This window comes from Pleurotus ostreatus, assembly GCF_014466165.1.
Source record: "Pleurotus ostreatus strain PC9 chromosome Unknown scaffold_2, whole genome shotgun sequence".
NCBI classification, from domain to species: Eukaryota; Fungi; Basidiomycota; class Agaricomycetes; order Agaricales; family Pleurotaceae; genus Pleurotus; species Pleurotus ostreatus.
In genome coordinates this window covers 165,466-193,070 of record NW_023503157.1, presented here as the reverse complement: position 1 = coordinate 193,070, position 27,605 = coordinate 165,466, and the positions used below count along the sequence as shown (strand labels likewise).

The 27,605-nt window shown below is 51.6% G+C and overlaps 4 protein-coding genes across 4 annotated transcripts; 1 reads left to right on the top strand and 3 right to left on the bottom strand.

The window, feature by feature from the left end:
* Positions 1–282: 282 nt before the first annotated feature.
* On the bottom strand, positions 283–2,292 carry PC9H_002858 (uncharacterized protein; the record flags this gene model as incomplete). Its single annotated transcript, XM_036772458.1, has 9 exons — positions 283–490; positions 548–639; positions 689–739; positions 792–905; positions 957–1,112; positions 1,183–1,456; positions 1,507–1,767; positions 1,816–2,059; positions 2,112–2,292. 9 exons carry the CDS (start codon positions 2,290–2,292, stop codon positions 283–285), a joined length of 1,581 nt encoding a protein of 526 aa, XP_036633931.1.
* Positions 2,293–3,308: 1,016 nt separating this feature from the next.
* PC9H_002857 (uncharacterized protein) lies at positions 3,309–4,915 on the bottom strand (the record flags this gene model as incomplete). Its single annotated transcript, XM_036772457.1, has 2 exons — positions 3,309–4,816; positions 4,873–4,915. The coding sequence occupies 2 exons, from the start codon at positions 4,913–4,915 to the stop codon at positions 3,309–3,311; spliced, it is 1,551 nt and encodes a 516-aa protein (XP_036633930.1).
* A 410-nt stretch (positions 4,916–5,325) lies between these two features.
* Positions 5,326–7,326, bottom strand: HTS1_2 (Cytoplasmic and mitochondrial histidine tRNA synthetase; the record flags this gene model as incomplete). Its single annotated transcript, XM_036772456.1, has 6 exons — positions 5,326–6,078; positions 6,135–6,262; positions 6,318–6,411; positions 6,463–6,669; positions 6,722–7,069; positions 7,120–7,326. 6 exons carry the CDS (start codon positions 7,324–7,326, stop codon positions 5,326–5,328), a joined length of 1,737 nt encoding a protein of 578 aa, XP_036633929.1.
* A 1,631-nt stretch (positions 7,327–8,957) lies between these two features.
* On the top strand, positions 8,958–12,348 carry PC9H_002855 (uncharacterized protein; the record flags this gene model as incomplete). Its single annotated transcript, XM_036772455.1, has 17 exons — positions 8,958–9,013; positions 9,063–9,114; positions 9,169–9,220; positions 9,272–9,299; positions 9,350–9,600; positions 9,652–9,713; positions 9,830–10,023; positions 10,079–10,141; positions 10,196–10,385; positions 10,444–10,542; positions 10,601–10,610; positions 10,664–10,755; positions 10,810–10,918; positions 10,986–11,207; positions 11,277–11,482; positions 11,543–11,674; positions 11,725–12,348. 17 exons carry the CDS (start codon positions 8,958–8,960, stop codon positions 12,346–12,348), a joined length of 2,442 nt encoding a protein of 813 aa, XP_036633928.1.
* Positions 12,349–27,605: the final 15,257 nt, after the last annotated feature.

Below are 27,605 nucleotides of genomic sequence, written 5' to 3'. Positions count from 1 at the left end.
AGTTTACTCCGGTTCCACGATTACTCTGCGCACACCCATCATAATCGCAATTTCGCTCTAACAGACAAGTGCCCTATATAATGATAGTCTCAGGCGGCGGCTTCTGTGACTCTTTAAGCTTGATTTAATTTCTATGGAAATAATAGCGAATATATTTCTTGTATTTCTCTATATTATAAGCAGAAGCAATATGTTAACCGGATCTAAGGGCTGTCTGTAGCTAATAAATACCCATTGCATTCATTGACAGATTGTTATACGGGAGTGTTCATGGGGCTCAACTTAAAGCCCGAGAACCTCCTTGACCTTATGATCACGAGGAATCATCTTGATGCGGAAAGGTACGGGAGAGCGACCAGACAGGCCGTCGTACTCCTTAAGATCGATGGGCTCTCCAGGAATTTCTTCCATCTTGAAAGCCCATAACATACGAGAGATCGCCAACCAAACCTCACGCTCAGCGACCCACATACCAGGGCAAATGCGGCGGCTGAATAATACAACAAGAGGATGAATATAGATTCTTTGGAGTGAGTCGAGGACTTACCCTACGCCAAACATCCAGTGGTCACGTTCATAAGCATTGCTAAGATTAGCAGACTCGGAAGAAAGTGTGTGGTCGTTGATGTACCGGTCCGGCTAAGAAACGGTGAATAATGTCACGCAGAGGAAATAGATGACAACTTACATTGAAGGTGTGGGGATCAGGATGGCGAGCGGGGTCGTGGTGCATGGTATACTGCAATTAGAGTTAGGCTAGCTGGCTCGTCTTTGCCAAATACTCCACCTACAGTGTTGAGCACAACGACAGTGTCCTTGGGAATGAATTGGCCTCGGTAGGTGAAGTCCTGAGTGTTCACATGTGGCGTTCCGAGCCAGAATGGGTTGTGGCAACGTTCGACCTCCTGCTCCGAGTGTCAATCTATGCTAGGAGAGGCCCTGTTAAATTTGCGCACCTTGACGATGGCATGGATATATGGCATGTTCTTCTCGTCCTCAACGGTTGGTAATCTCCCGCGACCAACAACACGATCCAGTTCAGCGTGGGCCTTGGCCTGGATTTCAGGATACGCTGGAATGAGAGCTGAGAACCACTGCATAATCGAAGCCGTCTGCAAGAAAGGAGCAATTACATCAGAGATCAGCGACATCCAGGAAGTAAAGAGCCAAGAAGAAACGTACCGTCTCGACACCACCAATCATGAATGCTGCACAGAGGATGGCCATATCAACGTGATCAAGCTGTTCCTCATCCTTCACTTCAATCATCGTTTTCACGAGGCAGTCAGGGACTTTCTCTCCGTCCTTCATGCGCTTTTCGATGTCGAGGATCATTCCGCCATATGTCTCAACGAGGTCCTTGTGAAGTTGCTTGCCACGGGAAGTCATGTAGTTCGGGAGCTTTTGGAGGAGGGGAACGAAGTCAATTAAGTTAGAAACGGGTCCAGTACAGTTCCTGAAGACTACAGTTAGTAAAGGAGGGACGGGGTGTTGTCGACTACTCACATGAATTCGCGGGAAAGACGGAGGGCGCGACCAACCAAGGGATGGTCAATCGAATCCGTACGAGTGCCGAAGACAATTGTCAACATGTTGTTCAACGAGCACCGCCCGGCGTGCGGTTGCGGGTTTATCGGGGCATTGCCCGCCTGGCCATATGTGAACAATTCCCTGACGAGAATTGTGGCCTCGTAGTCAAGGACGTGGGTGTACCCGTCGACAGCCTTCTGGACCAAGGAACCAGCAGCAATACGGCGGTGCTTGCGCCTTATCCAGAGGTTAGTTAGGACTTGAATAATGTGGTATTGCTCATACCAGGTTTCGTTGTACGGAGTGGCGGTGATTCCACGTCCCGCGAAGATGGTCTTCGACTTCAGGAACATCTCCTTCCTGGAGGAGAATATGGCGCCATTGGTAACCATAAGGTCCTTCACCACTTGAGGATCCGAGACGATGACGAAAAGCTGATTGCCGAGCCAAAGAGAGTACAGAGGACCGAACTTCTTTGCCCAGTAGTCCAGCGTCAACTCCGGATATCTCGTCAAGAAGGGGAAGGAGCCTATTGATATCTGTTATCTAAAAGACTCGATGTATGGATGCTATGGACTAACCCAAAACTGGGAGGCCAACTGGTCCAGAGGGAATCGAGTTGCCATGCTTGTCCACCAATCGAGTAGGGAATATTGCCCTAAGGAAGAAGTATACACTTGCTGAGATGAGCGATGCTAATAGCACGATGGCTTGAGTGGGACTAGTAAGCTGACTGCCGGCGAATTCAGCGAAGGTAGTCATTGAGAATAAAATATCTAGGGCGCTGTTCGTGAAGGAGGGGAGCTGGGATTGCTGGATAATGATTGCAATGCGATCTATGGCACCCTTATAAACGTTTGTGGAAGGCAAGACAAAGTGACATCTTGGTGTTTGACAACATCCATCCCATTGACATGATCCTAGCGTCGCCATTAGCCTACCGTCCATCGCGGGGGTGTATACATTGTGGAGCAGCACAGTAGGGCGTCAGGTCCGGCCGTTGTGTTGTTGACATTGGTTGGCAGCTGTAGATGTTGAAGAGCACTAACCGGGCAGCAGGCATTCGGCAAGGAATACGCGAGACACATCCCGACGTTGGGCACATAGAATAATCGTACATGAGAGCATGTGCAGTGGACACGGCTATCAACTCCAAGAGCGCGTCGGAGTCCTGCATTGGGAAGAGAGTTTAATTGTGCCTGTAGTATAGTTGCAAGTGGATTAACGTCGAGGAGCCGGTCCTAGTAAGCGCTCGGCAAGATTGTATAGGACAAGGGTTCTGTACATTATACCGCCGGAGCACCGTTTGCTGATATGAACGGAACGGCCTTGAGCGGTGGCAACATCCTGGAGAGTTCGGTGCTGCTAAATATAGCTTTATATTCCGGGAGTGCGCGGCCATCGTGTACGATGTGGAGGGCCGGCAAGCTTGAGGATCAACCGAAAGCGACGGAAGTGGGTCAAGTAACAGGCTGCTTCCGGGTTGGAGTCTGTATGTCGTCTTCGTGCTGTCAGGTATGCAATTGACTGAATATCCATCACTTTGACAATGACATCCCTTCCATGATAGCACGAAATGCCAAAAAGAAACGGCAGCGCCTACAGGCGCATCAAGTTATCCTCGACGATATTCATGTGGGTTCAGGAGGTGCCAAGTGGGGTCCCTGCACAACTAAGTGGCGCTGCGGGGGAAGTTTAAGGCAAGAATGGATTGAAGTCTACTTGATAACATGCCCGCCATTCTCAGGTGCCCTGTGGAAAGGGAAAGCCTAATAGATCTAGGGCGACGCGCTGGACAACTGCTCTAACCCGTGCCTCAATCCTCCCGCAAAAGCTTCAGCAAGCTGGTCATCCACCGCACCCTCCCCCCATGTGACGCAGACGTTCAGTTCCCCGTTTGGACTGCCGATGACATTCACTTTCATTGCCGAGCCGACGACGTTGTCGTCCTGAGCGAAATAGGCACTGAGGACACCCCACTTGGTGTTCTCGCTTTCGTCCTTCTCATTTGACTGCCCGTCTTGGATTCCGTTGGGCTGGGCGGATGTTTGAAGGGACCACGAACCGACGTTTGATAACTCCAGACTTTCGTCTCGTTTCTTCCCCAGCTTTCCGGCCCAGTACCCCTCGAACTTCCCGTCCAGGAACTTTAGTAGACCCAATTTTGAACGCGCATACGGGCCGCCTTTCTTGAGATCCTTCGAGATACGAGAGGCCTTGGACCACGGGAAGTCGTCTTTCCAGCTCTGCGGCGCGGCCGAGGCGCAACATGGAAACGGTAGTCGCGTTGAGACGATGGTCTCCGAATGATCATGCGCCGATGCGGTTTCGTACATTGTTGTCGAGGGAACATTAGCAAATGAACGGAGAGAGACGGCAGTATGTGATTTTATCTTCTCGTACTTCGAGTTCGCGTTCGTGTGATGAACCTCCTTGCTGTCTCCAGTGTCAGAGGGAGTCTTCGAAGAAACGTGAGGCTCGGTAAGCAAATGCGAGAGGGCGAGTATTGCAGAAACATGGATTATGCTTGTTATAGTAGTTTGGTGCGATCGAGCTTGCGTTAGCAGTCTCGAGGCGGCGTCCGGAGGCAGAGAGACGATCCTTACTCGAGTCGCAACGCGACCCGGCGGAGTAGGCACGGCTGGCAACACAGGGTTTCCCGTCCAAACTTTGTTCTTCGTCCACGAAGGCAAAAGCTCGTCGATGATGGCGTGGAAGAAAGTTCGTAGCGTGATATCGCAGTTGGTGCGTTCCTCAATCGGCGGGAGAAGTTCTAGCTTCTGCCGTGGTATATAGAAGCGTTCGCGAACCACAGTTGTCGACGCTCCAGCAGCCTTGTTCAGTGCCTGAACGACGGTCTGAAGAACACCAAGCCCACTCTGCCCGTCACCGAGGACATGGTGGTATAGGAATATGACATGATTGTCCGGTAAGACCGTGAAGCGCCACATCGGGCTATTTTCGGTGGACGAGTCAAACTGCGTGACCAACGCGTCTTCGACAACGGCTTGAAACCCCTTAGAACTCTGTTCCGAAGTAAGGAATTGTATTCCTTGGTCGAGATCGACAGCTGACATGCGCATGAGCGAAGGAGGGCCGGTGGTCTCGACCTCATTGTGAATTCGTACGGCAAGAGCTGGATGCTGGTCGATGGCTTCAACTACGGCGTCATGGAATTCATCGCGGTGCAAGGAACGCTCCTGGGATGAATTGGACGCGACGAACTTGGCAGCAACGAGGACAGTTGCACCCAAACCAAGACGCTGGCGAGAGATGTGAAGTCGTTCTAGCAGACCTAGTACACTCAATACGACAGCCTTGAACAAGTGGACGGTTACTCACCTGCCGGTCGAATGATCTGCGCTGCCGGCGTTACTTCTTCCATCGCTGTGTATTCAGATCTCCTTCGGGGGCACTACGCTGGTCCTGGGCTTGCCTTCAATGACGGTGGTATGAAGAAGAGAGGTTCCGAGGCTGGAAAATTTGGGTCGCGAGGGCCGACGCGATTGCGCAATGGTCGATGACAAATTCTAATTTTATCACTCGGAGACGACCGTCCGAGAGGAAGGGCGGGTTTCGAGGGCGCTGAGAGAAGAGAAAAGCCATAAGGACTAGTTTTCGTCACGAAGTGAGAAGGCAAGAAGTGAGTAGCAGGCCGACTCACACGAACGTCTCGGAAGACGCCCAATACTCACACTAGTACAGAAGGATGCTACATCACATCCTGAGTCTAAGGTATGATAGGAATGGAAGACACGGCGTGAATGATAATCCATAAGGCGCATAATATATCATCTATACTAGCCTCCCGGTCGACCACTCCTTGAACGTCTGCGAATTCTGGAGCCAGGTAACCAACTCTGATCTCGGAAGTTTGGTGCCCTTGTCCGCGGTCTCAATCTTCGCCTTCCCCCCATCGACCAGCTCCCATTTCTGCTCCTTCACGGTAACCAGCCCTTCCTTCAGCTCGTCGCCTCCAAGAATAACAGCAAAAGGAACCTCATCTCGCTCACCGGCCGCGAACTGGGTGGGGAGCTTGGGTTTATTCTTGGCCAGGAAATCGGTCTTCAGCCCCGCAGCCCGCAGCTCCTGTACAAGCTCCAGGCGCTCTTGAAGCAACCCATCCCCCGCGGCCATAACGTATACCATCGTCTCCTTGCTCCGCATCCCTCGCTCGACCCACTTCGGCCAGAGAATGGCGAACACGCGGTCGAGACCGATGCTCACGCCGACGCACGGCAAGCCAGACGACTTCTTCCCCTCACCCGCAGCGGCGGCGGCGAACATGCCGACGAGGTTGTCGTAGCGCCCCCCAGCGGCGACTGAACCCACCCCAACCGAGTTTTCGTCGATCTCCTCTTCGTCGTCTTTCGCTGTTTTCGATTTCTTGGATTTGGGGGCGGGAGCAGGCGTAGTAGGTGCAGCGGGTGGTGGGGCTGACGCGTTGGCGGCGTTGAAACCTGGTGGGGCTGATGCCTCTGTAACAGCCTCGTAGATCAAACCTGTATAATAGTCCAACCCCCGTGCCAATGATAAATCAAATGAAAGCTAGATCAACGGATTCATAAGCAATAAATCACCAGACCCAGCCGTATAATCCTTGCCTTATCAATAACTTTATACGCTTTAAGGAGACCGAAGAGGATCCTCATTTCTGCTACTCCTTGCGTGGCGTTGGCGTTGGCCATGAGTGTCGCGTCCGCCTCGAGTTTCTCCAAAAGATCCAGCCCACCTTAAGGCTAAGGGTCAATTAACCGTTCATCATTGTGGGAGGGAACAGGACGTACCCTTCAGTTTAACGTACTCTCCGATCTTATCAGCAACTGTTGGGTCTAATCCCTTTTCATCAGTCATCTCTTTCTTGACATCGACCCAGGACATCTGCATTCCCCTTTAATCAAAGTAAACGGGGATTCTGAGGGCAATACGAACTTTGTCGAGTTTATCAACGGCAGATGATATCGTACGTATCTTGTCTGAGGGGACACCGCAGACCTCGAATAGACCGTCGAGTATTTTGCGGTGATTGAGCTTCACGGTGAAGTCGCCAATCTCCAGTTTTGTCAAGATAGTGCAGAGGAGACTGATCAACTCGGCGTCAGGGATCATGGGGTCCCAAACGCCTGAGATATCGAAGTCCTAGAAGGGTACATCAACAATCCGACGGTCGTGACAAAAACGACGTCCTTACAGCTTGCGAGAACTCCCTCATACGACCTTTAGACATAACGGGATTATCTCTTCTGTACACCTTCCCTACTTGCCACAACTTCGAACTTGGCGTCACTCCTCCGTTCATAGCCAGATATCGCGCCAATGGAACGGTGTGATCGTACCGCAGAGCTAACTGTTCTCCTCCCTGGTCCATGAGATCGAAAATCAACTTTGCATCTTCGCCGTACTTCCCAGCCAAAATATCCTTGCGCTCAAAGACCGGGGTATCGAGGCAGCTGCCACCGTACATAGTAAAACATTCTTTGACCGTGCGTTCGATGTGTTCGCGACAGAACATCTCTCCTGGGCCATAGTCCCTTGTTCCCTACTTTATTTTTCGTTGGGGGACAGAATATTGAGGGGGACTGAACGTACCTTGGCTGTCTTTAGCAGCAACCTCTCTTTCTTCTTTCCAGCATCTTTGGTACCGCCTCCGCGCAATGTCGCCAGCGTCTTCTTCAACTCCCCGAGCTTCTTCTTGGCGTCTTCTACGAGTGCAGCTTCAGCCTTTTGTAATCGCAGATCATTGAGTAGTGTCGTTTGCGCGGCAATTTCTGTGGCAAGGGTTTCTGGAGTCGCCATCCTGGCGAAACTACGGACAGGGGAGAGTATAGAACGCGTTAATCGATGCCATCGTACAACGAGCATCGATGGTGGTATGACCCGGCACGGCGGCACGGGTTTGCAATACTAAAGGTAATTCACAAAGGGTTAGGGTTACGGGAGCTTCTGACTTCTGCGCTTTCGCCGTTTCGGAACCAAGCAGACCTCGAGGCTCGGGATGGTCGTCGCGATTCCTGTTGAGATCGCTAAAGTGATTACAGAATACGTTGTTGAAGACAACAAGTCCTTTCTCAACCTCCTCCTTGTATCACACGCCTTTCGTAGAACTGTATCTTCATACTGATGTCTCCTTCTTTGGTCTTAACGACGCCCGACTCTCAGACACCGATATATTGGTCATGGGCCGCAGCTTTCTCCACGGTATCACTACAGGAGGGAGTTGGTGCCCACGGTGTGTCAAACGACTCCGCCTTACCGGTGGGGTCTTCCTACGCAGGGAGCAATACACATTGTTCCAGACGATCCTAAAGCTGCTCGACCTCGCAGACTTGGACGTTGAGTCTTGGTGGCGGACTGACTCAAGCCCGCTCAGCCTTCGAACCTGGCTTGAGGATCCCCAGTCGCAGAGTTCTCCTGCTCCATTTACGCTCCAAAGCTTCAGGTGGTATATCCTAGGGAATCTAGACAGAGTTGGGTTGGATTGGTTCCTCTCGCACCAACATCCCTCGGACGCCCGTTCCTCCCATGTCAGATCCCATTCCGATACTACCCCAACTACGAGTACTTCAAGCTCTAGACCAGAGAGCTGCAGGACGATTTCTGGCCAGAAACCACGTCACGCACTTGAAGCTGGTGGGGGTCAATATTCTTAACCTTGACGATGCTACCCTTCGTAATGTCGTCGTCTGTGCTCTCCCGCCGCTCGAATTCAGTCACGTCGCAACAGCAGCCGCGCGCATGCTGAAAATGGAGTGCTTGGAGATAGGTGTTTACTCCGTAAGCCTCTACTTCCAGCCATGTTCTCACTGGCCAACCGGCGTACCTTCCACCGTAAGCATTAATCCCCGTAACCCTCGCCCAGCTTGGTATGTTAAAAGGCGCGATAAAAATGCGTTCCTTGCGGATCTCGCCACACGGGGTCGTCGCTGGACCCTCACTTGTCGGGGAGTCATCTTGGGACTAGGAGGACGTGGTCGTCGCGTTTAAAAGCTTCCCCTCCCTCATACACATCACTATCCAGATCGCGCACGCTACGAGTATCGCCGAGTACTTCTGCTTCGCCAGGGGCGCGCCCCAGCCAGTGAAGCTGCGTTCACTGCGTCACAAGTCCAAATGGTGGCGCGATGACTGAATTGAAGATTGTGCGGTTGTCCCTTTTGAAACGTGCGATAGGCGAATGGAGTATACAAGCGAAAAATTTGACGTAGTATCAGCATGACACTCGCGAAAGGGCGCACAAGTGTTAGGTTGGCTGTTTGGATAAGATGGGACCTTAGGATACAAAATCGGGCTTCAATTTAGGAGAACTCCTATACAACCCCTGTATTGCTGATTTAGCTGCAGCGCCTTCCGCGCAACACGGCCCTGATTGCGGCGCAATCATTCGTTTACCCTCTTACAAACCAACTCTTAAAGTTGCGCTTGCAACCATGGCGGGTCCCAGAGATTCAGCGCAGTCAAAGCCTCGGAAGAAGCCAGGTAGAGTGTGCGTGGTTAAGCTCTCGTTCTTAGAAGTTGTACTGACAGCGTCTTAGGCCGACTTCGTGTGCTGAATGCCGTCGTCTCAAGCTTCGTTGTGATCGTAGTGTGCGCCGAGCTCGTTCGCCAGCCCGCACAAAGGAATTGACATGCTGTGCGTAGGTTCCATGCGAGAAATGTGTTTCGCGGGGATGTGGGTCAATATGTCCAGACGGTGCGTAGTGCGCCTCTAAAGGGGATGAGCAACGCTAATGGCACATAATAGGTGCGCTGACGCCTGGCAAAGGCAACAGGTCAGTGGGCGTGCTGAAAGGGCGAACCAGACGTTGATGGTGGACGGTAGACTTATCCTTGCGAACACCGAAGAACTGCACGACCGGATCGACACACTATGTGCGCGGATCCGCGAGCTTGAAGACGCATTGCGGACCCTCCAAGCATCCGTATCCACTACCCCCCACCCGCTCCTCAGCAATGACCTCCTCTCAGCTCGCTCACCTCAGCAGCCGAAGGACGCGCCCGCGCCCCCCGCCACCACATCACCCGCCGTCGACGCGTCGCACGTAGAGGAAGAGAGCATGATCGATGCGTTTGGTATGGACGACAACACTCTGACAATGGTCAGCAAAGCTTATGTCTCGGTAGGGACATTGACCATAGGTCCGCGCGGGGAGGCAAACTTCCTCGGGCAAACTGCGCGGTCTGAGGTGCGCCTCCTATGCCATATCGCCTATGATCCCTCTTGCTGAAATACGGCTCAGTATCTTATTCGGGTACGATTTCCTTGTTTCGTGGGCGTCGTACGAAGACTAACATTATTTAGGCTTCATCAGGACAGTCCCTACCCCAAGTCCGGCTGCCCCAATCACGGCTGTCAACCCGCGTGGTCAACGCTGGCTGTCCGGAGGGAGATCTTAGTGGGAACACAGAACTATTCCAAGATATCATCGAACACATTCCGCCTCGCGCGGAATCAGAGCGTCTCGTTGAGGTGTATTTGGAATTCGGCAAGATTCTGTGAGTAGCAAGCGAGTTATTGTCATTACCATTTACTTATTCATTTCTCGTCAAGATTCGGGCCTCTCCTTCGCAGAGATATCGATGAGGAGGTACTGGGTGTGGTATATTCTCCCGAGTACGCCGATCCTGCTAGTAATGACCATCTTCATGATCTGATATATCTGTCAAGGTCGTTTGATGGTTCTCAAGTCCATCATGCGATCGCGCTTCTCTTTGCCATTCTCTCTATCGCCGTCCTGTTTGATCCCAACCGGCCGCCGTATTCGCCGGACGCCCACGAATACTTCCTTCTCTCTCGTGCAGCCTTGAATCTCTCTCCGCCCACCTTCCATACTACATTAAACTCAATACTCACCCTCGTGAGTGGCAATATTAGAAGAACCGTTCCATATATCTTATTGTACCCACCTCTCGCAGACCCACCTCGCCGAGTTTCTTGACTTACACGATTGGGAATTTGTGGGTTCCATGCAAGGATGGGTATACCTGGGCTATGCGTTTCGATTAGCGTATGGTGTGAGTGCTTGCATGTTCATGTGCGACCGTTGGAAAGTCTCATCAAGAGGAAATGTAGATTGGCTTGCGTACGTATGTCCTACACGATAGTATAGCCTCGCACACTTAAATGTCTACCTAGATCTCAACGGCGCTAGGTGGCACCTCAGTGATCAAATGGTCGAACGTCGTAGTCGTGTATTCTGGCAATTGTTGTCGCGGGATACGTGGATGGTAAATGCATGTCGGGCTCTTTTTTTACTTTCTTGATCAACCTCTCTATAACAGAGTTTCAGTTTCGGCCGTCCCTCAAGTATCACACTAGCCCATGTCGACTGCGAATTCCCCAAAGACAGCGAGGAGGTGGTCAACAGCCAGGGGCAGGCCGAGATGGGATGTACGTCGTCTTCCACGCTGCAGCCTATTGGTAGAATCTGCTAACGCAACAATGTGTAACCGCTTAGTTCACCCTTGGTGCTGGCGCTATTCTGCATTACTGCAGAGCGTGATCAGTACGGCTTTTGTACCGAAGCCACCGCCGTATGCGACCATCCTCGAACTCGACCGCAAAATCCGTGACTTCCCAATACCATCCCACCTTCGGCCTGCGTGCGTCACTCCAGATCAAATCGTTGGCCCCGCATTCGATGCCCAGCGGTGGTTCGTCCTCTGCGCTAAGGAGACTGGTGCGTGTCGTCTTCGTTTGATTGTATTTCTTCGAGCGCGCTTATGGTGATGTGATGTGGCGTTGCTAGTCCTCCTAAATCTCCATCGAGGGTACTTCGCGCAGGCTCTGCAGGAGCAACCGCTTGACTATTTGAAGCACCGTTACGGCCCTTCGATGCTGGCGACCTATCGCTCAGCCTGGAGGCTCATAGAAACGGTGATCATGTCGTACAACGTGAATAACCTGATCATGAGCCGCGTAGCACTGGCGTGGTCACAAGCGCTCTCCGCTTCGGTGAATAGTCCCCGATCTTTCCCTTACCGCTCGTCGTGTTAAATGCTGGCTGTTTTGTAGATCGTGATGTGTCTGCTAGTCACCCGAGCGCCGAGTTCTAACCTGACAGCAAGCGCATTGGAGGAACTCGATAGGGCGCTTGCCCTGTTTGAAAAAGCAGCACCAACATGTAAAACTGCCTCACTTAATGTCGTATGTCCTTCTTTCGCATTGCTCCCCCTGTCGTTCACTCCCCTACTTAGGACGCAATGCGCACATTACGCCACAAAGCGCACGAAGCCGTCAACAGGACCGACCCATCTGCGCCAATCTCACCTATGACCCCTGCTGAGCTTGACCGTATCGGCGGCAAGACACATCTCCTCTCCACTGTCACTGTCACTACCGCTACCGCTACCATCTCCTCAAGCGGTCCCTCACGCTGCAGCTCCGCCACCCTCACAGACGTCTGTAGCATGGATCATCTCTTCGCTGGCATAAACATGCATCCTACCATCGCGCAAGATCTTCGTAACTTAGACATCGGTGCGCCGCTGTTCAACCGGATGACGGACCTCCCGCCGAACTTCCTGGTGTCCGCGTCTTCACCGATGGATGCGGAGCTCACCCAGAGCGTCGGCCAGCCGCAGCCGATCCCGGATGTAGAGTTCCTGGACTTCTTTAGGGGTGGCATGGGCGGCCCGAATGCTAATGCCAATGCCTTTGGAGGTGGAAGTGGTTCGCTGCCAGGTGTGCCTGGGATGAATGTGCTGAGTGGGTATCCCGTAGCGCCGTCGTACCCCCCGGGGTCGCCGCCGAATACGCCTGTACCACCTACGCTGGATGCCGCCTGGCAGAGTCTTGTTGAGCATTTGGGGTTCTCGTAGGCATTTAGTATGTTACTTAGACCTTAGTAGCCATAATATGCACGATGTATGATCAGGGTTCAGGACACCGTTTAGAATAGTAGCTGTTATATCTCGTCAATTACATGTATGTGACGGGCAGTACGCTAGGGTTTGAGACCCGTTTGAAACACTCGATGGGCCTCAGATGGGCTGCTGCGCTGTCCCCCAGCAGGCGTAGATGTCCTACGGATACATAAAGAGACTGTTCTTACAGTGCACCTTTTATGTATCATCACCTGTACTAACAGTGAGCACTGCCTGATGCATCGCGTTATATATCACACAGTCCTTGTTACATAATTTACCTTTCGCTCCGCTGGCACTGGCGCGCGTCGGCTTTGCGCCAGGTGGGCAATGCTGGGATTAATTTGCGCTCTGCGCCCCGCCATCCATAAAAGGTGTGTCTTGAAATGGGCAACGAAGAATCTCCCGTGAGATCTGGTGAATGCTTCTTTTATTTTGCCCGATCGAACCGAGAACCGATAAAAGTACCCGATCCCTCTCCTTGGAACCCCGCAATGCGGAGAAACATATCTGTATGTCAGAGAAAGCAAAAGCCCGCTTGCTCACCTCGTCACCTCGTCAATGTGCCCAATCATCCACCACATCATGGGGGTGGTTTGGGAGAAGGGATGTTTTGCTTCAAAGAATGTTTTGCTTCAAAGAACCCATATGTTAGGCGGCAATATGTTATAAAACATATGTTAGGCAGCGGCAATATGTTATAAAATATTTTATGTACCTGTTACTTCGACAATATATCCCTGAGTCATCACTGGACTCCAAACACCCAGTCAATTGCACAGAACAACGGCAGAAACATAGAACGGCACCTTGGGACTTGTTACCTCTCAGATAAGCGCTCGTGGACTTGGTAAATTTTCAACTCCCCAGCATAAGCGCTCGGGACTTAGACACTTTTAACGTTCGGAGCGTAAGCCTCGGGGTTCGGAGCATCACTACGGGTCCAGTGCTTTATGATAGATCACGCAGAAGCTCTATTGGCAAGGGCAAGTACATACGTCACATAAGTAATGATATCTAAGTACGCGTCCCATGATACCTCAGTAAAGTACGTCTGCTCACACACCCTTGGAACTCTTGCTACTTTTACCTTTCTTGGGGTGCCTGTTCTCCTTCTTTTTGGTGATGCTTGTGGCCTCCCACTCCTTCCGCTCGGATAGCTTCCGAACACGCTTCCCGGGCACAATAAAGGCCGAGTCTTCTCCTACATCCAGAGCTCTTTTGCGGCGACGGAGCGGTGCGGGGTTCCCAATCATCGGACTGACATCAGAACCAACGTCAGCAACAGGGCCCACCGTCTCCGCATTTTCAGCATTTCCTGTTGGGACGCCAGCGGCGGTTGAAGGCAAGAGGACGGGGGATGAGACGGCAGGGACGGGCGACGAGGCGACAGGCGGCGATGAAGGCAAGACGACAGGGGATGAGACGGCAGGAGGCGATGACGAGGCAACAGCGGGCGATGGCAAGGCGACAGGCGGGATGGGCAGGATGGGGAGTTCAGGTGCCGTTGAAATGGGTGTGGCAGGTATCCCCGGAACGGTGACGACGGTGGGAATGGGCGCAAGATTGATGGAGGTCATCTTAGTGGCAGCGTGGGTAATGTAGTCAGGAAGGTCTGCAGCGAGCTCATCGAGGAGAGAGCCAAAGGCGCCGTTTCCGGCGAGAGGTGACATGGTGGAGGGAATCGTGGGGTTAAATGTTGCCATTGTAGCGTCGAACTCGCTCCAGTCGAACTCGTCCAGGTCGGGCAGTGGTGCAGCATTGGTGTTTGGCGGGGCGGCAGGGGTGACGAGGGCTGCAGGAGGAGCAGGGACAGGTGGAGGTAGGGTAAGCTCACGGCTCTCCACGCCCGCATTGAAAGAAGCCATTGTGGTGGCGGAACCATGAGGAGGGGTGTCAGCTGGCGATGAGTCCACCGAATCGACGGCGACGAGCGACCTTGCGTCACATTCTGACTTCGCTGTCGCAGGATAATCAATGATGAAAGTTAGTTTAGTTGTCGGATCTAGCACTCACTGTAAATTGTGTTCAAGAAATTTGCATACGGAGTAAGGACCGTATCCCCAAAGCCTGGAGTTGCTTTCCCGAAGTGCTGGCCCGCCTCGTTCTCCCCAAAATGTACACTAGGAAGACGTCGATAAGGATATAAGGGGAATGGACAGCTGGACTCACCCAATACTATTGATTCGACCTCCATTCTCCGGATCGGGCCCACCTGCCAGTAAGGTAAACGACCAACCCGTTCTGCGGGCAAGCTCCTGACTGAAAGCTTGAAAGTATCGAGGAATTTCGTCTATCGCGCTGAGAATGGGTAAGTAAGTGCCGTCCGTAAGCCAAGAATGAGCTTACGCAGCATATCGTGCGGCTGTTATCCGCTCTGGAGGTGCATCCTTGTCTTCCTCATCCTCGCGGTTCCTTAGGGCCTCATATAGGTCCTCAATCTCCTTCTTGATTTCTGCCGTCTCAAGCGCAAAAATCTGGGGAATCTTCTCTTGCAGCAACGAAAGGAAAGCGGCACCGGTGAGCTTTGTGCCCGCGGGGAGGTTCTCGTAAATTTTCGGGCGAATACGCGTCTTGTAGTATTTTTTCGAGTAGAGTTGCAGGAGTTGAGGCCGACGAGCGTTTTTGATAGGCTGTGGTGGTGGTAGCTGCTTGGGCGTGGCTCGGGTTTTTGCGGCCGTTCGGTTGTGATACCACCTCTTTAGGTACTACGGTCCGTATGTTCAGGGCTGTCGGTAATCAAAAAATAGGTAGAACTTACATCTTGGCGTTTCGCTATTTTTGTACCCAAATTCTTCTTCCTCTCGCCATCGTCCATGATAGCGGGGTCTTCCTCTTCTTGCCATTGCTCGAACCACCCCCGATAAAGGACGGGCCAGAACCTATCCAGTCGGCCGTGTTTCTGGGCTTCCAGAAACTTATCTAGTAACCCAGTCAGGTAAGCCTTTTGTTCTGCATTAGCTTTGCTGGGTGGTGCCATCGAGGAGAATGAGGTAGAGTATGCGACTAAGCTTGAGCCTTGCAGTCGGGTGATGTATCTGATCCATCCCCTTTTTTTCAGCATAAGCTTCGCCGCACCCCCGGCAACTCGCATCCCACTATATATTAGGTCACCACAACGATTCGAACGACTCAGCCCCAGCATTCTATCGCCCTCTTCTACTACTCCAACCATGCAGAACCCCGCAGTTGACCTCAACGTCTTAAGCGAGCTGATTCAGCAACTCGCCTTGGCCCAGGCTGCCAACCAGGCAGCCGTAGCCAATGGAGGTGCTGAGACGGCTCCTACTGCGTCTGCCGCTCCGGCTCTCAACACTGCTCCAGTCCCACCGCCTCTCAATGCGACTCCAGCCCCGGTGGCTGCCAATGCCAACGCCAATCCCACTGCCAACGGTAAGCTCGCCCCTGCCGCTTTGTTACCGTTGAACTCAGCAAAACATTAGCCCCAGCCGGCTACTTCAGGTGCCCTAACTGCGACACCCTTCATCAGCTCGTCGTCGCCGCTGCTAGCCCAGCCGCAGCATCTGCTGGCACGCCCGTCGCCAGTGCATGTAGCTCTTCCTCGCCCTCGTCCACTGCCAATGACGCTGGCTCCTGGTATTCGGTCACCAGAGGCCGCCAAGTCGGAGTGTTCCGCGGATGGTAAGCTACCATCCTCTTCTTTTGACCGTATATTCACACTTTATCAGGGATACAATTGTCGCATCCCTCGTCGAAGGCGTTCCCCGTTGGCGCTGCAAACGGTTCGCCACTGAGCAACAGGCTCAGGCCCATTTCAACCGATGCCTCATGATGAACGACGTCCATATCCACAATGACGAGTAGATAGGCCAGCCGTAGTTCCCCGTCAGCCCCGTAGCGCGTAGTGTTGCAGTTTGTATGGACTTCCGTTCCCGCGAATCTGATTGTTGCCTTTCGTGTTCTTATCATCCCCATGAGATATGAGTGACAAACGAAGTTCAATTGATCATATACACTACAGTGATTGATACAACAGCTCCCCCTTCCTATGCATCTCGAATAGCTCTGAGTCACCGTCCATCGTAGTACATAGAAGATCTTCGAGACACCCTAATGCCTCCTGGATCGCCTTTCCTGTCGTCTCAGCAATGCGGAAATTCTTATCGACACCGGAGAGTCGTAGTAATCCGGCTTCGCAGCGTTGCATCGTGGCTCGCAATGCCTCGACTTCGAGAAGAGGATCGGTGAAGGTGGTGTTACGACGAGAAATAAGAGGATCGGTGAAGGTGGTGTTACGACGAGAAATGCTATACTTTCGGTAGAGTTCTGCCATAAACTTTGGAACGGTAGCACCTTGAAGTAATGCGTCGAATTTGTCCGACGTATCCGCAACCAAGTCTGTCCAATCGGTTACCGTCGCAGGGTTGGTCTTTGGGTGTTTCCGCTCTCGAACTGCGGCTAGAACTCGCTTATTCCTATTAAATTGTTAGTAGACAGCAGGGGGGCACGAATGGGTATATACTTAGTTGTTTCAGCTCGATACCTGATGGCGCGTCGGCAGCTGATCTCCAAAATCTTCCTATCATCCCCTTGAGCTCATGATAATTAGATTACATTGCAGGACACTTACTTGTGATAGTTCCGTTTACTCTTTGCACGATTAGCGAACATCTTCTCCTCCGGAGTATGGTATAACTTTGGGCGCCCAGATCCGACGGGGCGTTTGCGAGGGGAGGAGACTTTAAACGGGTCCTTGTTCCTGTACAAATGTTGAGCCATTACTCGTGAGTGAATGGAACCACTTACTTGTGGTAACTGCGTTTACTTTTAGCTCTATTGGCTAGTGCTTTCTCTTCAGGAGTTTTGTAGATTTTGGGGCGGCCAGGGGGCATGGTGAAAGTCGATGGTCGAAAGCACGCTAAAGTGCAGGTGGCAATCATGAAACAGTGCCGTCTGACCTTTTGACCAAATCTGACCTTTATTCAATATCAAGCTAATCTCCTGAACAATAAGTGATAAAATTATATGAATAGGTCGCAATAGCCTACCGGTCGAATTCCCGATGGAAATATTATTGGGATATGCAGTCTATTGGATGCTGCAGATTTATTGTGTTCGAACCTCCTAAGCTATCATATGCATGTGACCAGTGTTCAAGTGCCATATATGGACACTCCACCTCGCCTGATCTTTTCCCCAACCACAACCTGGCCTCGGTTCGGCAAGTAAACACTCTGACCTCGGCTCGGTGAGTAAACATTGTTCTTCCCTGTTTTCCGGCATTCATGGCTCTCATTCTAAGTCCCCAAATGGCTAATCTTTATGAAATCCATCTTGGCACTGGAGTACTTCGACTGAACCCCGACCCTTTGGAGGACCCAATCCACATTTTCGCTTCGGGGGTCCTGCCTTATTTCAACAAAGCATTCGATGAACACGAGTACAAGGAATTCTTCATAGCGGCGTTCCCCTTATTTGAAGACCGCTTCCCTACGGCTACTCCTAGGTGGAAAAAAGTACGTCGTCTCACTTATTTCTGAGCCTTTGTCCCATTTTGGGTATTCTCGTAGGCATGGGCAATGAGCCTAATCCTGCTCGACACCCTCCTCCACGGTGGAGCCTTCTCTTTACCCAAATTCACCGGAAATTGGAAGGACGAGATCACAATTGAGGCTGATCGTGCACGTCGTGTAAGTGCATTGCTCCCTTATTTCTTACGCTTATCAGCGGAACTGAGTCATTACCTAGCGTCATGAGTGGAAGGAGATCGGCAACGGGGCTGCCCCCACCGCGCATCAGTACGTTGTGGCATTTGAAGACGTCGCACGGGCGGATGAACCCCTTTGCGAAACTCCTGCTTAGTCTATTTTGTTACCCCGGCGCTCATTTTGTAACTGTGAGAAATATATTTTGTGACCCAGCGCTCATTCTTGTAAGTGTGAGAAAGATAACATGAGTCAATCTAAATCATCTTTGTGACTGTGAGAAAGTACTGAGCCTTCTTCCGTTTCCGTTAGGTCGCCACAGCACACACTCTCAACCTCAATCTCAAGCCCGATGTAATCAATGGTGCGGCTACAGAAGCACCAGGTCAGTGTATATAAGAGCACATTCCAGCGAGGTAAGTGTCTCAATCAACGATGCGCCGGCCAAAGCGAGCTCTTATTGACGTTGACTCCTTATTAGATTCAGAACGGAATACGCGTCCCAGCCCCTCTGCTCCCACACATCGACATACTGATTTCGTTATCACCGCGTCTGGGCTATCGGCCACCCGGTCATATCACACTCCTCAACTTGAAGTCCCTCACACGTCACCCAGTCAAGTCAATGTAGACGACAGTGGCATCGATGACTCAGGCCTCCACATGATCGAACCAGATGAACCTGCAGAGGACGGCAGTATTGTACGGTTAATCAGTCGAAGGCGCACTATTGGAGTACGTACCAAACATCTTTTCGTGTCTCACTAAGGGCTTACTATTGATACAACAGGACAACCCACTTCTTGTATGGGTATCCGAAATCGACTCATTTGTGGAGGAATTCCTTCGATTGGAAGGACGCGGCGACATCGGAACATCTCCCATAATATGCCATGAGTGTCGGGAAGCCGAAGGAACGTTTCGGTGCCCCCAGTGCTTCAACACTCGGCTATCTTGTCAAAATTGCTTGATTGAACGCCATCGAACGAATCCGTTTCATATCGTTGAAGTAAGTTGACTATCGAAGATAACGCCGCAATACTGACGTTAGATTAGAGGTGGAACGGGAGGTTCTTTGAGCGCCAAACACTCCGGGCTCTTGGCCTTCGGGTGCAGCTCAACCATCTTCAGGGGGACCCCTGCCCTCTTGCGGATACAGCTTTCAACGAAGCTTTCGTTGTCATCTCACTTCATGGGATCTTCACCATCAATCTCGATTTCTGCAATTGTACTCAAGGCGTGTCAAAGAGCGCCCAGCTTCTGCGCGCTCGGCTATTTCCAGCGACAACCGTCGAACCACGAACCGCTGCTACGTTCGAGGTCCTGCGGTTATTCCAACTTCTGACTTTCGGCTCGAAGGTCTCTGGGTATGAGTTCTACCAATCTCTAGTCCGGTTAAGCAGTAATCTAAGAGAATCTGTGCCGGTAAATCAGCTAACTCATCACCATAAAAATTGACAGCTAACCTAGGCCCACAGGAGCGCTATACAGCCTTTATGCGAATCGTTCGCGAGTGGCGCCATATTCGCCTTCTGAAACGTTCGGGACGTGGTCATGATCCAACGGGGGTTTCAGGCACAAAAGAAGGGGAATGCGCCGTACTTTGCCCTGCGTGTCCCCATCCGGGGAAAAATCTACCGTCAGACTGGCAAGTAGAGCCTAGAAAACAGTGAGTAAAGTAGCCTGGATACACAATCGTGACTTACTTGAATTCAGGTGGATTTATTCTTTGTTCGTGGCAATTGATGCCAACTTCCGCCTCAAACGTCTGGCGGCATCAAATGACATCCGAGATCCAGGCTTAAACCGAGGATATGCCTATTTTGTCGACGAGAAGAAGTACAAGGCGTTTTTGGACGCTTCTGGCAATTTCCCGCCCGAAGAGCCAAGTACGTGTAACAACTACGATGCGGTCAAGCTTGCTAGCGTCCGGGGTGGGAAAGGTATGACTGCCAGTGGGGTGGGGACTATAGAATGCAGTCGGCACGACATGAAGCGACCGCTCTCAGTTGGGGACTTGCAACTAGGGGAACGGTAGGTTATTCGTTGCCCTATGTTTCCTCACTCGCTAATAACAATCCTAGCTACTGCAACATGGACTACCTTTATTTTTCCAGCCTCCGAAATCACTCCCCTAACGTAGTCGTTACCTCGTATGATATTGCGTGCCAGTGGGCACGGAACCTTCAAGCTCGTGCGGCGTCATACCCGAAAGAGCTTGTTGGTCCGCGGTTTACTCAGCTGTCAATCAAATACCTCGTTCCGAAGTTCCATCTTTACGCTCATCGCAATGAGTGTCAAATTAACTATTCCTTCAATCTCACACCAAACGTTGGACGCACCGACGGTGAATCTCCAGAGCGCGGCTGGGCGGCAATGAACCCAGTGGCTAGTAGCACCAAAGAAATGGGGCCTGGCTCCCGTCGCGACACCCTGGACGACCACTTCGGTGATTATAATTGGCGCAAGGTCATCATTCTTCGTACGTGTTGACTTCCGCGTGGTTCACTAACTGTCACTGAAGGTTTTTAGATGAATCTCTTCTCCGCAAAGCGCAAGAAGCGTTACAGATGCGATCGGAGCATGTCAAGGCGTTCCAAGCCTTCAGTGAAGGCTTGCCCAAGGAGACTGTCGCTGGTTTCTCACAGTTAGTTTGGGCCTGGGAGGCCAGGCGTAGATGTCCTACGGATACATAAAGAGACTGTTCTTACAGTGCACCTTTTATGTATCATCACCTGTACTAACAGTGAGCACTGCCTGATGCATCGCGTTATATATCACACAGTCCTTGTTACATAATTTACCTTTCGCTCCGCTGGCACTGGCGCGCGTCGGCTTTGCGCCAGGTGGGCAATGCTGGGATTAATTTGCGCTCTGCGCCCCGCCATCCATAAAAGGTGTGTCTTGAAATGGGCAACGAAGAATCTCCCGTGAGATCTGGTGAATGCTTCTTTTATTTTGCCCGATCGAACCGAGAACCGATAAAAGTACCCGATCCCTCTCCTTGGAACCCCGCAATGCGGAGAAACATATCTGTATGTCAGAGAAAGCAAAAGCCCGCTTGCTCACCTCGTCACCTCGTCAATGTGCCCAATCATCCACCACATCATGGGGGTGGTTTGGGAGAAGGGATGTTTTGCTTCAAAGAATGTTTTGCTTCAAAGAACCCATATGTTAGGCGGCAATATGTTATAAAACATATGTTAGGCAGCGGCAATATGTTATAAAATATTTTATGTACCTGTTACTTCGACAATATATCCCTGAGTCATCACTGGACTCCAAACACCCAGTCAATTGCACAGAACAACGGCAGAAACATAGAACGGCACCTTGGGACTTGTTACCTCTCAGATAAGCGCTCGTGGACTTGGTAAATTTTCAACTCCCCAGCATAAGCGCTCGGGACTTAGACACTTTTAACGTTCGGAGCGTAAGCCTCGGGGTTCGGAGCATCACTACGGGTCCAGTGCTTTATGATAGATCACGCAGAAGCTCTATTGGCAAGGGCAAGTACATACGTCACATAAGTAATGATATCTAAGTACGCGTCCCATGATACCTCAGTAAAGTACGTCTGCTCACACACCCTTGGAACTCTTGCTACTTTTACCTTTCTTGGGGTGCCTGTTCTCCTTCTTTTTGGTGATGCTTGTGGCCTCCCACTCCTTCCGCTCGGATAGCTTCCGAACACGCTTCCCGGGCACAATAAAGGCCGAGTCTTCTCCTACATCCAGAGCTCTTTTGCGGCGACGGAGCGGTGCGGGGTTCCCAATCATCGGACTGACATCAGAACCAACGTCAGCAACAGGGCCCACCGTCTCCGCATTTTCAGCATTTCCTGTTGGGACGCCAGCGGCGGTTGAAGGCAAGAGGACGGGGGATGAGACGGCAGGGACGGGCGACGAGGCGACAGGCGGCGATGAAGGCAAGACGACAGGGGATGAGACGGCAGGAGGCGATGACGAGGCAACAGCGGGCGATGGCAAGGCGACAGGCGGGATGGGCAGGATGGGGAGTTCAGGTGCCGTTGAAATGGGTGTGGCAGGTATCCCCGGAACGGTGACGACGGTGGGAATGGGCGCAAGATTGATGGAGGTCATCTTAGTGGCAGCGTGGGTAATGTAGTCAGGAAGGTCTGCAGCGAGCTCATCGAGGAGAGAGCCAAAGGCGCCGTTTCCGGCGAGAGGTGACATGGTGGAGGGAATCGTGGGGTTAAATGTTGCCATTGTAGCGTCGAACTCGCTCCAGTCGAACTCGTCCAGGTCGGGCAGTGGTGCAGCATTGGTGTTTGGCGGGGCGGCAGGGGTGACGAGGGCTGCAGGAGGAGCAGGGACAGGTGGAGGTAGGGTAAGCTCACGGCTCTCCACGCCCGCATTGAAAGAAGCCATTGTGGTGGCGGAACCATGAGGAGGGGTGTCAGCTGGCGATGAGTCCACCGAATCGACGGCGACGAGCGACCTTGCGTCACATTCTGACTTCGCTGTCGCAGGATAATCAATGATGAAAGTTAGTTTAGTTGTCGGATCTAGCACTCACTGTAAATTGTGTTCAAGAAATTTGCATACGGAGTAAGGACCGTATCCCCAAAGCCTGGAGTTGCTTTCCCGAAGTGCTGGCCCGCCTCGTTCTCCCCAAAATGTACACTAGGAAGACGTCGATAAGGATATAAGGGGAATGGACAGCTGGACTCACCCAATACTATTGATTCGACCTCCATTCTCCGGATCGGGCCCACCTGCCAGTAAGGTAAACGACCAACCCGTTCTGCGGGCAAGCTCCTGACTGAAAGCTTGAAAGTATCGAGGAATTTCGTCTATCGCGCTGAGAATGGGTAAGTAAGTGCCGTCCGTAAGCCAAGAATGAGCTTACGCAGCATATCGTGCGGCTGTTATCCGCTCTGGAGGTGCATCCTTGTCTTCCTCATCCTCGCGGTTCCTTAGGGCCTCATATAGGTCCTCAATCTCCTTCTTGATTTCTGCCGTCTCAAGCGCAAAAATCTGGGGAATCTTCTCTTGCAGCAACGAAAGGAAAGCGGCACCGGTGAGCTTTGTGCCCGCGGGGAGGTTCTCGTAAATTTTCGGGCGAATACGCGTCTTGTAGTATTTTTTCGAGTAGAGTTGCAGGAGTTGAGGCCGACGAGCGTTTTTGATAGGCTGTGGTGGTGGTAGCTGCTTGGGCGTGGCTCGGGTTTTTGCGGCCGTTCGGTTGTGATACCACCTCTTTAGGTACTACGGTCCGTATGTTCAGGGCTGTCGGTAATCAAAAAATAGGTAGAACTTACATCTTGGCGTTTCGCTATTTTTGTACCCAAATTCTTCTTCCTCTCGCCATCGTCCATGATAGCGGGGTCTTCCTCTTCTTGCCATTGCTCGAACCACCCCCGATAAAGGACGGGCCAGAACCTATCCAGTCGGCCGTGTTTCTGGGCTTCCAGAAACTTATCTAGTAACCCAGTCAGGTAAGCCTTTTGTTCTGCATTAGCTTTGCTGGGTGGTGCCATCGAGGAGAATGAGGTAGAGTATGCGACTAAGCTTGAGCCTTGCAGTCGGGTGATGTATCTGATCCATCCCCTTTTTTTCAGCATAAGCTTCGCCGCACCCCCGGCAACTCGCATCCCACTATATATTAGGTCACCACAACGATTCGAACGACTCAGCCCCAGCATTCTATCGCCCTCTTCTACTACTCCAACCATGCAGAACCCCGCAGTTGACCTCAACGTCTTAAGCGAGCTGATTCAGCAACTCGCCTTGGCCCAGGCTGCCAACCAGGCAGCCGTAGCCAATGGAGGTGCTGAGACGGCTCCTACTGCGTCTGCCGCTCCGGCTCTCAACACTGCTCCAGTCCCACCGCCTCTCAATGCGACTCCAGCCCCGGTGGCTGCCAATGCCAACGCCAATCCCACTGCCAACGGTAAGCTCGCCCCTGCCGCTTTGTTACCGTTGAACTCAGCAAAACATTAGCCCCAGCCGGCTACTTCAGGTGCCCTAACTGCGACACCCTTCATCAGCTCGTCGTCGCCGCTGCTAGCCCAGCCGCAGCATCTGCTGGCACGCCCGTCGCCAGTGCATGTAGCTCTTCCTCGCCCTCGTCCACTGCCAATGACGCTGGCTCCTGGTATTCGGTCACCAGAGGCCGCCAAGTCGGAGTGTTCCGCGGATGGTAAGCTACCATCCTCTTCTTTTGACCGTATATTCACACTTTATCAGGGATACAATTGTCGCATCCCTCGTCGAAGGCGTTCCCCGTTGGCGCTGCAAACGGTTCGCCACTGAGCAACAGGCTCAGGCCCATTTCAACCGATGCCTCATGATGAACGACGTCCATATCCACAATGACGAGTAGATAGGCCAGCCGTAGTTCCCCGTCAGCCCCGTAGCGCGTAGTGTTGCAGTTTGTATGGACTTCCGTTCCCGCGAATCTGATTGTTGCCTTTCGTGTTCTTATCATCCCCATGAGATATGAGTGACAAACGAAGTTCAATTGATCATATACACTACAGTGATTGATACAACAGCTCCCCCTTCCTATGCATCTCGAATAGCTCTGAGTCACCGTCCATCGTAGTACATAGAAGATCTTCGAGACACCCTAATGCCTCCTGGATCGCCTTTCCTGTCGTCTCAGCAATGCGGAAATTCTTATCGACACCGGAGAGTCGTAGTAATCCGGCTTCGCAGCGTTGCATCGTGGCTCGCAATGCCTCGACTTCGAGAAGAGGATCGGTGAAGGTGGTGTTACGACGAGAAATAAGAGGATCGGTGAAGGTGGTGTTACGACGAGAAATGCTATACTTTCGGTAGAGTTCTGCCATAAACTTTGGAACGGTAGCACCTTGAAGTAATGCGTCGAATTTGTCCGACGTATCCGCAACCAAGTCTGTCCAATCGGTTACCGTCGCAGGGTTGGTCTTTGGGTGTTTCCGCTCTCGAACTGCGGCTAGAACTCGCTTATTCCTATTAAATTGTTAGTAGACAGCAGGGGGGCACGAATGGGTATATACTTAGTTGTTTCAGCTCGATACCTGATGGCGCGTCGGCAGCTGATCTCCAAAATCTTCCTATCATCCCCTTGAGCTCATGATAATTAGATTACATTGCAGGACACTTACTTGTGATAGTTCCGTTTACTCTTTGCACGATTAGCGAACATCTTCTCCTCCGGAGTATGGTATAACTTTGGGCGCCCAGATCCGACGGGGCGTTTGCGAGGGGAGGAGACTTTAAACGGGTCCTTGTTCCTGTACAAATGTTGAGCCATTACTCGTGAGTGAATGGAACCACTTACTTGTGGTAACTGCGTTTACTTTTAGCTCTATTGGCTAGTGCTTTCTCTTCAGGAGTTTTGTAGATTTTGGGGCGGCCAGGGGGCATGGTGAAAGTCGATGGTCGAAAGCACGCTAAAGTGCAGGTGGCAATCATGAAACAGTGCCGTCTGACCTTTTGACCAAATCTGACCTTTATTCAATATCAAGCTAATCTCCTGAACAATAAGTGATAAAATTATATGAATAGGTCGCAATAGCCTACCGGTCGAATTCCCGATGGAAATATTATTGGGATATGCAGTCTATTGGATGCTGCAGATTTATTGTGTTCGAACCTCCTAAGCTATCATATGCATGTGACCAGTGTTCAAGTGCCATATATGGACACTCCACCTCGCCTGATCTTTTCCCCAACCACAACCTGGCCTCGGTTCGGCAAGTAAACACTCTGACCTCGGCTCGGTGAGTAAACATTGTTCTTCCCTGTTTTCCGGCATTCATGGCTCTCATTCTAAGTCCCCAAATGGCTAATCTTTATGAAATCCATCTTGGCACTGGAGTACTTCGACTGAACCCCGACCCTTTGGAGGACCCAATCCACATTTTCGCTTCGGGGGTCCTGCCTTATTTCAACAAAGCATTCGATGAACACGAGTACAAGGAATTCTTCATAGCGGCGTTCCCCTTATTTGAAGACCGCTTCCCTACGGCTACTCCTAGGTGGAAAAAAGTACGTCGTCTCACTTATTTCTGAGCCTTTGTCCCATTTTGGGTATTCTCGTAGGCATGGGCAATGAGCCTAATCCTGCTCGACACCCTCCTCCACGGTGGAGCCTTCTCTTTACCCAAATTCACCGGAAATTGGAAGGACGAGATCACAATTGAGGCTGATCGTGCACGTCGTGTAAGTGCATTGCTCCCTTATTTCTTACGCTTATCAGCGGAACTGAGTCATTACCTAGCGTCATGAGTGGAAGGAGATCGGCAACGGGGCTGCCCCCACCGCGCATCAGTACGTTGTGGCATTTGAAGACGTCGCACGGGCGGATGAACCCCTTTGCGAAACTCCTGCTTAGTCTATTTTGTTACCCCGGCGCTCATTTTGTAACTGTGAGAAATATATTTTGTGACCCAGCGCTCATTCTTGTAAGTGTGAGAAAGATAACATGAGTCAATCTAAATCATCTTTGTGACTGTGAGAAAGTACTGAGCCTTCTTCCGTTTCCGTTAGGTCGCCACAGCACACACTCTCAACCTCAATCTCAAGCCCGATGTAATCAATGGTGCGGCTACAGAAGCACCAGGTCAGTGTATATAAGAGCACATTCCAGCGAGGTAAGTGTCTCAATCAACGATGCGCCGGCCAAAGCGAGCTCTTATTGACGTTGACTCCTTATTAGATTCAGAACGGAATACGCGTCCCAGCCCCTCTGCTCCCACACATCGACATACTGATTTCGTTATCACCGCGTCTGGGCTATCGGCCACCCGGTCATATCACACTCCTCAACTTGAAGTCCCTCACACGTCACCCAGTCAAGTCAATGTAGACGACAGTGGCATCGATGACTCAGGCCTCCACATGATCGAACCAGATGAACCTGCAGAGGACGGCAGTATTGTACGGTTAATCAGTCGAAGGCGCACTATTGGAGTACGTACCAAACATCTTTTCGTGTCTCACTAAGGGCTTACTATTGATACAACAGGACAACCCACTTCTTGTATGGGTATCCGAAATCGACTCATTTGTGGAGGAATTCCTTCGATTGGAAGGACGCGGCGACATCGGAACATCTCCCATAATATGCCATGAGTGTCGGGAAGCCGAAGGAACGTTTCGGTGCCCCCAGTGCTTCAACACTCGGCTATCTTGTCAAAATTGCTTGATTGAACGCCATCGAACGAATCCGTTTCATATCGTTGAAGTAAGTTGACTATCGAAGATAACGCCGCAATACTGACGTTAGATTAGAGGTGGAACGGGAGGTTCTTTGAGCGCCAAACACTCCGGGCTCTTGGCCTTCGGGTGCAGCTCAACCATCTTCAGGGGGACCCCTGCCCTCTTGCGGATACAGCTTTCAACGAAGCTTTCGTTGTCATCTCACTTCATGGGATCTTCACCATCAATCTCGATTTCTGCAATTGTACTCAAGGCGTGTCAAAGAGCGCCCAGCTTCTGCGCGCTCGGCTATTTCCAGCGACAACCGTCGAACCACGAACCGCTGCTACGTTCGAGGTCCTGCGGTTATTCCAACTTCTGACTTTCGGCTCGA